The sequence below is a fragment of the Chrysochloris asiatica genome, unplaced genomic scaffold (assembly GCF_000296735.1).
Source record: "Chrysochloris asiatica unplaced genomic scaffold, ChrAsi1.0 scaffold00007, whole genome shotgun sequence".
Lineage (NCBI taxonomy): Eukaryota > Metazoa > Chordata > Mammalia > Afrosoricida > Chrysochloridae > Chrysochloris > Chrysochloris asiatica.
The window spans coordinates 259,761-271,828 of record NW_006408525.1 but is presented as its reverse complement, the minus strand read 5'-3'; the positions used below and the strand labels follow the sequence as shown (position 1 = coordinate 271,828).

At 33.9% G+C, this 12,068-nt stretch overlaps 1 protein-coding gene across 1 annotated transcript in view; it reads right to left on the bottom strand.

Moving 5' to 3' along the window:
* Positions 1-339: 339 nt before the first annotated feature.
* The window catches only part of SUZ12 (SUZ12 polycomb repressive complex 2 subunit), a 59,847-nt gene continuing 48,118 nt past the window's right edge, over positions 340-12,068 (bottom strand). Inside the window, exons 10-16 of the mRNA XM_006832295.1 lie at positions 10,226-10,403; positions 7,650-7,741; positions 7,301-7,444; positions 6,653-6,810; positions 4,628-4,826; positions 2,993-3,072; positions 340-1,100 (exon numbers count right to left, since the gene is read on the bottom strand). Coding sequence (XP_006832358.1) covers positions 755-1,100; positions 2,993-3,072; positions 4,628-4,826; positions 6,653-6,810; positions 7,301-7,444; positions 7,650-7,741; positions 10,226-10,403 — 1,197 coding nt within the window. The 3' untranslated portion in view covers positions 340-754. The remainder of the gene's footprint in view (positions 1,101-2,992; positions 3,073-4,627; positions 4,827-6,652; positions 6,811-7,300; positions 7,445-7,649; positions 7,742-10,225; positions 10,404-12,068) is intronic.

The window sequence follows — 12,068 nt, the reverse complement described above, 5'->3', positions numbered from 1 at the left end:
CAAAATTTTCAAATTTAGAAGAATATACTGGGGGAGCAATACCCTAAAATTACCCACATAGAAGCAAATGATCAGGAACCATAAACCAACATGGTATTTTACTGTCAACAATGAAAAATTAACATCTCAAACAGGCATAAGACGAAGAAGTGCTATTTTTAAATTGTAAAAAAGCATGTATTTAATGTAAAATAATCTTACATTATACTTTTTCATTCCAAATTGTTAAATGATTTCAAAATCAAGGATCAAAGTGTGATTGAAAATAGTAATCAAATGTAATTTCACAAAAATTTTCAATTTAAAAAACAGGGAATCGCATTCCAATTTTCATTCCCGAGAAAATGTCTCACATTACAAAGTAGAAAAACAGCCAGTCACAAATGCTAACAGTATAATTTAATTATATGAAATAATTTCTATATTATCAATTCAATGTATTTCATAAGACAGTTGTTGGAAGTTTAAAAAAGAAAAAAAGACAAAAAAACGTTCTTTGAAGTATTGCTTTCCATGCTCAAACTAGAGAATGTTACAATGACGTCAATAAAACCGATAGACGTGTAATGCTTGCATAATGAAGTGAAGAACCCTGATAGTAATACCCTTGTTGAAATCATTTACTTCATCTATCTGTGCCTGTTTGGAGTTATGATTAAAAAAAACAGTAACAAGAAAACCACTCTTCCTAGAGGCTCAATTCCCTAGAATGCAATTTCAGTGTTTGTCCATAATATGGGGTGGTCAGGCCTTTTCAGAGTTTTTGTTTTTTGCTCTGTTTTGAAACCCCTGAGACACCATCTGTTTCCAAAGCTTTTTCTTTTGAGTTAATTTCACTAAATCCATTTGCTGTCCCATTTTGTTCTTCAGTAATTTCTTCATTTGCTGTGGAAGCAGAATCCCCTTTTTCTAATTTTTGCTGCATTTCACGAAGCTTAGTAACAGCTTTATCTATTGACATTATGCTAATAAGATTAAAGTCATGCATGCTGACTAGATGAAGCATGAAGTTTCGACATAAATTCTTCTTAATTATTTTCTGTCCATAATTTTCTACAAACAGCATACAGGCATGATTCATTTGATTGTCAGCAATAAACCTGTTGAATAATGGAAACAAAGCATTATTTGTCAGATGTCAACAGTGATTAATCCAACTCTTAAGTAGTAAGCTATAGTGAAATTGAGATTCAATCACCTGAAAGAGTTTATCATTTTAGAAATGTAAGGAGATTGAATCTAACCAGAGTTTAGATACCTTTAGAATGTTTTTGTGGGATACAAATATATCGTGATCCCATGTAATAAAGTAAACTGCTCACAAGGTTTTCTTGGCTGCAATCTTTATGGAAGCATATTGAAAGGTCTGTCTCCTGTGGAGATGCTGAGTGGGTTTGAACAATCTACCTTTCAGTGAGTAGTCAAGTGCTTAACCACTGAGTCACAAGGGCATCTTACCATTAAAATAGTAGATACAACTTTTTTTCCAAATGAAATGATAAACATACTAACTATTCCCTTTTATTCTTTCCCTTGATCTTGTCATACTTTCCTTTAAAGCTGCAGTGCCTCTCTACATACTCAACTCATGGCAAATATTCAAAAACTAAAGGTGTCACACCAAGGGATGGTACAGGGTGGCTGTGTTGGTGGAGAGCCAGTGGGAAGTGGGGTGAGGTACTGGAACATGAATAAACTCTGGAGAATCAACTCATACCAAATAGAAGAATTTAAGTTACCACAGAAACTGAAAGTCCAACATAGAGTCTTAAGTCCTGCCTGTAGAGCTAAAGAAAATCAAACTCATTAGTTTACCTAACTTAACTACCTTTTATTAGTGTTATACAATAAATTTGAATCAAGGAACTGAAACAGAGGTGAGTGAAATAATTTGACTAAAATTACATCTGGAAACTGACAGATTTATATATATATATATATATATATATATACATACATAAGGGGGCTTCAAAAAGTACATGGAAAAATGGAATTAAAAGATTACAGGATTTTCCCACAGGCTTTCTTTGAAGCCCCCTTGTATAAATTACACATTACTGATTTTAATGACAAGGACAGAGGTGGAGTAAACGTTTCTGTGAAGGGCCAAATAATAAATATTTTAGGCTGTGTAAGTCTGATAGGACCTTTCACTTTTTAAAACAATTCTTAAAAATGTAAAAACCATTTCTTAGCTCTAAGGGCAATACAAAAACAGGCTATGGGTCTGTGGTGCTCAAGAATATAAAGAAACAGAAAGTATCCTCTTCTCACTGATATCAATGATCTAGAAATGAAGAAACCTTAGGTGCTGGTACTACAGAAGAAAACCGTGAGTGCAGGTGAGAGAAGGTACGTAGAGAAGCAAAATATTGACAGTAAATAGATCACACAAGAAAGGAGCCACAAAGTCACGAGAACTTTTCTACTTTGAAATGGTAACAAGTAAGAAATCAAACCATTTATATTTTTTCTCATTAATTTATTCTTAAAAAACTATGGTAGTAACTGTGATAAGCAATTTTCAAGGTTTCCCAGCATGGAGAACATGTTCTACATATTAATTTAGTAACCACTGGCAATAAAAGGAATGAAAATTTTGCTAACAACAACAACAAAAAAAAAACAGGGAACATTTTAACCTAACATGCTTTTAGAAGTTATTCTGCCTTTATGTTATTGTCACATTAAATGAAAAAGTTAAATTCATCTCAGTTGATCACTGTATTTAAGATTATTTTTATTTTTGTAATGTAACTATTGAAAGAAAGCGGCCTGTTTTCAGAGAAATTAAAAACAAAAATCTGTTTTAAGATGAAATTATACATATTTTTCCTACATGCAGTTTTAATTTTGACTAGGATAAGACTTGGGACATATATGTTAACTAATGGAAGGAATTTTTAGTAGGATTTGAATACAGATTTATAGAATGCAAGAACGAGAGCTTAAAAGTAAATAAAATATTTAAACTAATTTAGAAACACCCTACCCATGCTTCATGACATGGAGATTCCATAACTTCATCACTTCTTTCTCTCCTTCATTAACATCAGAAAATTCTTCAATTTGCTTAAAAATTAATAAAAACAGAAACCACTATTAAATGCAGAATGAATAATTGGTATTTCTAAGGGGAAAAAAATACAGTAATATAAAAATGTTTTGCAACTAAAAATACTGTAACTTCTGTATATAAAGGGCAACAAAAAACAAACTATTAAAGTTATTAAATAGTTTCCTATAAATATATAGTAATGAGGCAATAATGTTCTTTCAAGCAACCTCCAACCCCATATAAGTCCAGGGTCCCAACACCCATACAAAGCCTATTATTTTAAAAATTCAAGGTATACACATGACAGACATGAAAACATTATTACTGTACTATTTTAAAAAGATATTTTAGTGAATCTCAAGGTGTTTCTTTAAATTTTTTTTATGCATAGGAATGTATAATACATATTCTCAAGTTTTTAAAAAATTGCTACAAAAATTATACAAATTTTTATCAAAATATTAAGCTCTTGTTTCTTGACATATCTCCTCTATCTAGATATATGTACTTTGTTAAGACAGTGTTTAAATATCTCTAACCCTTCCCAGAATTCTGCATGCTTCGATTGATACACATCCAAAACGGCAGTTTTAGCATACTTAAGGGGCTCAAATCCTGTTACTTTTAAATGGTCCTTGAATCTGAGGTCTAAAAAGAATTCTAAAGGGATAAGATAAGAACAGGGCTGTAGAGTAGGTGAGGTAAGGTTTCTAATGAAATTCTAATAGTGTAACTCATACCACTGTCGAAGAATGAACAGATGCACTGTGACAGAAAAAAGTTCTCTGTACAACTTTCCTGGCCCTTTTCTCTCCAATATGTTTTCAATTTTCTTAAAACTTCTTCCTAATAAACTCTGGTGACCTTTGAGAAAATCTATCAAGACTAACATATAACATACCCTTTTAGGATCGAAAAAAAACAATCACTATGACATTCTCCACTGATGACTCTGCCTTGAATTTAACTAGCTCAGCAGAGTCTCACTCAGGAGCTACTGTTCTGATTGGACCTTTTTTTTGAAGGCACCGTAACAAGATGTATTAGATGTGCAGTGATCCACTAATCAAACAGACCTGTGTAAATATATTTTGTTTGGGATAAATCCATGCATGTATGAACTGGAATCCTAATAGCAATAATTTCTGACTTACCCTTAGACTAAGACAAACACTTGATTAATTGATGATATATACAAACTACCTATCTGTTCCAATTTATATACAAATTGGACTTAAAGACAGGTTTAGAAATGGAATTCACTCACTCACAATCTGGAACTCCCTTTATATAATTTGGTGTCCACACAATGTCTAAATAATATAGTGTCTTACCTTTATAAAATATGAATGTGTGAAAATATACAATAGAAAGTCACACTAAAAAAAATCTGTCTTTCTTTAGTTGGTAGCCTTTTAAATAGCACAATTATAAAACATGGGATCCTGAATTCCTTAATTTAGCAAAAGCTATTAGTTCAAATGTTTAATTCATAATAAAAAACTGCTAAGTTCTCAACAAAAACCACTTAATCACAAAATTCTAATTGCTAGTAATGATAATAATTACTGTAATGGTTTTTTCTCTGAGCCATTCGGGATCCTTTTCATCTTCACTATCTACTTCCATTTCTTGTGGACGGAGAGGTAAGCATGTATCACTATGGAAATACAGACGATTGTGTCCACTACTGTATGTTCGTTGCTGTTCTACTTCTCCATCTTCAGATTCAAGAAATTCAGACATGCTTGCTTTTGTTCGTTTTGGCCTAATGAAAAGAAACAGGCATTGATGCAATATGGCATTCTCATCATGTAATTATATGACTTTTGAGTTGAGATCTGCGAAAATTTGACAATATTACCATTTTATAAAACTAGCCACATATCAACTCAATATGAGTATATGAGGTAACCTACAAAAAATTACAGTAAAATTTATTTTTGTATACAATGTGAAACAGACTTATTTTACATCGATTTAAACACTGAAATATTAAAGATAAATGTCTTTCTGGGCTTAGAAAATAAAACACATAGTTAAATGGTAAATGGAAAAGAGAAATATGGTTAAAAGGTAAAAGAGGAGGAAGGGCTAGTGAAGTCACAGAAAAATAAGATGGGACTATGCATATAAAGCCCTGTATATGTAAAAGTGGAGTCCTGGTGTGGTGCTGTGGGTTAATGCGCCAGACTGCAAACTGCAAGGTCGGCGGTTCAAGCTCACCAAGCTCCTTGGAAACCCTATATAAGGTTGCTATGGGTCGGAATCGACTTGACAGCACTTCACAACAACATATGTAAAACTATGTATAGCCTAAGACATTCAGGTATATAAGCGTACCTTTGTGTCACTGCTCTTTGAAGATACTGTATTTTTTTTTTACAAGTTGAAGGTTTATGGCAACCCTACCCTACTACATCAAGCAATTCTATCAGTGCCACTCTTTCAAAACCAGATGTTCACGCCGTATCTCTGTTAGCACATTTTGGTAATTCTCACATTATTTCCACATTTTTTCTTAAAGCTACTGCACACTTAATAAACTACATGTAATATGCTGGAATTGTCAAGTCAATTCCAATTCATAGCAGCCTAGTACAGGGCTCCCAAGGAGCATCTAGTGGGTCTGAACCACTGACATTTTGGTTTGCAGATCAGTGCTTATCCTATAGCACCACACCAGAAGTTCAGACTAACATGAGTCACAGATTATTATTAGTTTTTAAGTTTCCCAGTACAGTATAAGCTTAACTTTTACAATATTCTGGGAAACTAAAAAAAAAAAAAAAATGTGTATGACTCATTTAAGAAATACATATATTTTTTTGTGTGTGTGTGGTGGTCTAGAACTGAACCAACAGTATCTCTGAGGCATGTATTTACAAAACAGAAAAATTACAATACACACAGCTACTCAGGAATTGTTTTTTTCCTAGTTTTTGCCAAAATAAAAAATTTCTTTACTCTCAGTAGTCAACCTGCTGCTATGAATGCACTGTGATTATAAAGCTCAATGAAGAAAAACCAGCCTTAGGTACTGCCTAAATACATAAAATCATGCAGGCTTCTTTGTATTTGACAATATCCAAGTAGAGATCATTCTTCTATAGGTTCATACCTAGGTATATCTATAGCAACTGCCACTGAGAGGAATCTTTAATCCCACTACCAGGCAATAATAGTTACATTACAAATTAAAACACAGGGGAAAACTTTAAGGAGAAGGTGACAGAGCTCCTTTGGAAGAGACAGGAACAATTACAAAGCATTAAACCATATCCAGAGACTTAATAAAGTAATGATGCACTGGTGATTTCCACCTAAACAATTATAGGTTCTTCTAACATCAACAATAAGGAGCTCTGGTAGCGTAGTGGTTACTAACTGGGTTTCTAACCTCAGGGTCTGCAGTTCGAAGCTACCAGCTGTTCCATGGAAGAAAGATGAGGCTTTCTGCTCCTGTAAATATTTACAGCCTCGGAAACGCTATACAGGGTTGCTATGAGTTGGAATCGACTCCAAGGCACATAAAAACATCAACAATAAGGAGGCAAGAAAGTGAACATTTGTTATTTGATCTTTTTTACCTACCTGCACACAAGCACATGTGTGATAGGAGTTCTCTTTACTGGTCCATTTCGACTAAAGGCAAATCCGGGTTGGCGATGAATATCCTGAGGATTTCCTGCATAGGAGCCATCATAACACTCATTGATAGAAACATCTATCCTAGCACCTTTTGGGTGATACTGTAAAAGAAAAAAAGCAGTGTTTAAAAACAGAATTAACCTATCCTCCAATTTAATTTTTTATTTACTTATTTATTATTTGCAGGTTCTAAAGTTTTTAAACTTAAACCAAGCCAGGTACATAGAAAGGTGAACAGAACGTCAGAGACCAAAGAATCAAAACACTTGTTTGAAGTTCTGGCTGTGCAACTGATTAACTTGGTAACATCACACAAGTTTCTTCTTGCCTGAACAAGAATGAGGAAAATACCACTTAATTAAAAAAGACTGTGTGAGGATACTGTGAGTCAATACGTGTGTAATACGTTAAGTAAGTGTTAATTGTTATTTCAAACATGTAAAATGAATCATCCATTGTAATCCATGTACATAGCCATTCTTCGACAGCAAAATTTTGGTACTTTTTTCACAACTTAACTTTTTAAAGTCAAGTTGTCTTATGTTTATTGCATTACATTTTACTGATAAGATAAAGTGAAAAGCTACTCACAACATAATTGAAGATAAATCTGCTATGGCAGAGTTTAAGATGCTTAAGTAAACTATAAAGTTTGCGGCAGTTCAAAGTACACCAAGGGCAATGCAGGTCATCTCTTGCTTCAGTTTGTTGTCTTGTATTATTATTATAAAGGAACTGGAAAATAAATTAATCAATAATCAAATTTTCAAGTTTCACATCTCAAAATATGCCTCAATCTCATTTCTAAAAATAATCGAAAAGAAAAGCAATATGAAAAGAAAATTAAGTTTAAAAAATTTTTTTTATCTACTATGCAAAGTATTTCAGATGTAACATACAAAAGAAATACTTTTTCTTGAATAAAGGCCAGTTGTTTTACCTGATAAAATATTCTTAATTTTTGTCGATTTTCATTTGAAGTATCTTTTTCTTTTCTTGTTTGTAGATCGGTAGTCAATGATTCTTTAACAGCTGAAAACATATACTTTTATATTTAATGAAAATATTTGCTTCTATAGTTAAAATATATCACCAAACGCTTAAATACCAATTTTCACAAAATTCTATGGTATTTATTTAACAAAATCATTGTTTTCACTTCAACTGATGATCACAGAAAAGTTCTCTTAATGAGCACCCCTAATTAGATGTTAAGGTCTTTATAGGCAGGGCACTTTTTTTTCCCTTTAAAAACCCAAGAAATTATTATTTGATCACTATTATGAGTTTTAAGCATGTGCTGGTCAGTGTATGGTCTGGATTGGTTTTAGCATTCCCAGGGCCTAAATAGCAGGTACCCACTAAGTGTTGGACTAACAGAAATTAAATAAAAGCCAATAAAATTACTATAAATTCAAAAGATAATCATGCAAAATAATTTTGGCATATTTCATTTCAGATTTAAGGGAAAAAAGTTTTGCTTAAAAAATTAACTATCCTTCATGAGGGCCTCGAAAAATTCCACTATCTTTCAATTCCATTTTCCACAAACTTTCTGAAACCCCCTCATACAATTTTGTAAAAACTTTTTTGTTCTTTGCAACTCTTATCTATCTGAGTGGCTGTATAGTAATTTATTTGGGAAATCTTTTCCCTGACATGCGCCATGTCTTAGATCTTTAATCTGACCATTACAGTGGCCTGCATACGATGAATGGACCATGGTCAATGTCAAAGACAGCTATCTTAAACTTTCTGCCTTCTTTAAAGAGACTTCAATAAAATGTTTAGATTTTTTCAGGTCAAAGACAGTGTTCCTTAATAGGTGAATAAAAAAATTACAGAAAACTACAATTGTTGTGAGGTCCCGTCGAGTCGGTTTCAACTCATAGTAACACCTCTTATAGGGCTTTCCAAGGAGCAGCTAGTGAATCTGAACCGCCAAACTGACCTCGCGGTCCAGTGCATTATCCCATAATGCCACAACCAGAACTCCTACAATTAAGGCCAAACAAACTACAATTAGGGCCAAACAAAGCATGCATGTTAGTGATTGTAAAAATTAATCTGATAAAAATCTCTATTACAATGATTCTTTTCTAGCCCATAAATTAAAAAAAAATACTCTGTAATACTGAATTCGGTGCCACAAAACATGCCATTTTTTTTACATGACATATAAGTAGTTCCAATATAGTTGGAACCAAAATCCTGATGTGGTGCTGTGGGTTAACGTGCTAGAGTGCAAAGTTGGTTTAAACTGTAAGTTGGCAGGTCAAGCTTACTAGATGCTCCTTGAAAACTCTATACAGAGTGGCTATGAGTTGGAACCGACCCAATGGCACGTAACAACAACATATATAGGTCTTATTATATTTGTGGATTTTTGGTGTGCTATAATATAAGCGCCAGACTGCAAGATGGTTTGAACCACATGTAGGTGGTTCAAACTTACGAGTAACTCCTCAGAAACCCTATACTGGGTTGCTATGAGTTGGATGGCACTTAACAACAAAATCAAAACAACCGGAGTGGCTGATGGGTTTAAATTGTCAACCTGTGATTAGCCCAGTGCCTATCCTACAGCATGAAATAGAACATTATGTGATTTCGAGCCATTTTGTCAACACCATATACATACAGGCAGTCCTGGATTATGAATGAGTTTCATTCCCAAGTCTCTTTAAATCAAATTTATATTTAAATTTGATCAGTTTGGTTTGAATTCACTATAAGCTAGTCAATTTTTTTAGTAGTGTACCTTTCTATGCATAAAAAATTTAAAGAAATACTTTCAGATATAATAAGACAACTTTAACATAATACAGTAATATCGCAACACAGCAAAATCAGAACAGACCTGATTTTTGAAAATGTGGGTATACTACACCAATATCCAGGAAGGAGAAAAATGAAAGTCAAAGCACTGGAATGGGACTCCCAAGAAGCACACAGAGCCCCTTCAGGAATTTCATGTGGGAAACTGGATTACTGCCAGGACATACATACAAAGTACTTTGCTTGGCTGTCATCTTTGAGCCAGGAACCCTTGTTTATGACTCTGTGGTTCAAGAGATTTATAGTTTTGTAATGTGCATGCTGCCCTTGTTTTCTAGGAGGGATACTATTCTAACAGGGTGTCAGATCTTTACATTTCCTGTTCCAATTATTCTTCTGGTACACACGTATTTTACAAATGCAGATCTGTTCTGATTTTACTTTGTTGGCCACAACTGAACGAGGAAGAACCAGATGAAAGCCCTAGTTATTGCAAACCATTGTATGTACCTCAACATTTTTAAATTAAGTTTTTGAAGTTTGGGAACATGTATGAACATTGCCTGATTGGATATTATGCATTATGTAGGACTGTACTATGTAGTACCTTACGTTTCTAAAGAAAATTAGATAACACTAATTTACTCATAATGTAATAAATCAAATTGTATTTCTCAAAGAATAATTACACGATTAACTCTGCAAGCATTTTACTTTGATAGACAGATGTTAACTTACCAATGGTTTGTGTAGGTTTAACTGAACCAGGCTTGTTTTCTTGATGGAGACTCTCTGAATTTCTAGTGGACAGAGGTTTGGCAACAGGAGCTGTAGATTTATCATTGGTCTCTCCTGTCCAACGAAGAGTGAACTGCAACGTAGGTCCCTGAGAAAACGTTTCAAAAGGAGGCAGCCTCTAAAAAAGCAAAAAGAAAGAAAACGTTAAAAGACCGAAGCTTCATTGAGTAAATTAAAATTATATTGTTATTGTGAAGTACCACTGAGTCCATTCCAACTCATAGTGACAGCATATAGTTTCTGAGGAGCAGTTGGTAGATTTAAAGTGTCAGTTCAGTGCTTATCCTATGCGCCACACCAGGAGTTCAACATTAAAATCATAGGAAATTGTAAAAAAACAACAAAAATACCCCAGTATTCATTATGATAAATCAAATGAAAAGATTTTCATTGAAAACCCAAATGTCTACAATGATAACAGGCAAATAAAGGAAATGTATGGAGCAATTGGCACTGCACAACTAGAGAGCTCAAGCTATCTATAGGGGACAGTCATGTAGTAGCAATAAGTGAATCACAGTACAACCAAGATTTTCAGACTTTTTAAAAGAAGCCAGAAGTCCAAATTTACACGGGAAATCTTCCCAATTTTGAATGTGGGTTGCTGCTGTTGTTAGGTGCCATTGAGTTGGTTCCAACTCACAGCAACCCTACATAGGGTTTCCAAGAAGCAGCTGGTGAGTGTGAATTGCCAACCTTATGGTTCAAACTGACCTTGCAGTCCAACATGGGTAGCCAACTCAAAAAGTCCTTTTTAAATCAATGATACTCAAAGCCAGTCAATTTGTAACTTCTGCTTTTATTAAGTTACCAGTTACTTTCATTATGTAAACTGCACAGCTGTGGCAATCAGTAATTTCACTTGACTTCCCTCAGCTGTGTTAACAATTGTTCTTTGGTTTTGGGACACTGATCTATCTTTTGCTTTCCTCTCCACCTCTAGTTATTATTTCTAATAAGAATATCTAATAATATACCTAATAATAATATCTCTCAGTCTCAAATCCAAGCTAAACTTTAGCAAACTGCCCTAACCTCTTACTCATCCTCCGGTTCTTTACTTTGAGCTGATGACTCCAAATTGGTTCTCCATTAGAGCTCTACATTATCTCCAATTGTTTCTTGGACATTGTCACTTGTGCCCAAATATATTCAGAAGTGAATCCATGATATTTCTTCTTAAAATAAACTTTCCTTCTCAGGTACAATTATTTTTATTCTTGGTATTTTGTTCATGTTACTAGTAATCCGTAACTAATAAAAACTGGAAACACAATTTCAGCTCTCTTCTATTTCTCAACATCAAATCCTTGCTGAAGTTTTATAACTTCGTCATTACCCTTCAACAGTCACAATACTAAGCTCTTGCCTTTTTATAATAATTTCTTAGCTGTTCTGCCTACTTTTCATCACTTTTACTTCCTAATCCATATTGTTGTTGCTGTTGTAAGGTGCCGCTGAATCAGAGCCCATTTTGTTGGGAGTCCACCTCTTTTTCACTGATGCTTCACTTTACTAAGCATGATACTCTTCTCCAGGGACTGGGCCCTTCTGATAATATATCCAAACAATGAGACACAAAGCCTGGCCATCCTAGCTTCTAAGGAGCATTCTGGCTGTACTTTTTCCAACACAGATTTGTTATGTTGGTGGTCCACCATACCTTTAATATCTCCTCCAACACCATAACTCAAATGCACCAATTCTGATATGGGCATTTTTATTCACTGTCCAAATTTCACATGCATATGAGGTATTGAAAATACCAGGATTTGGGTCAGGT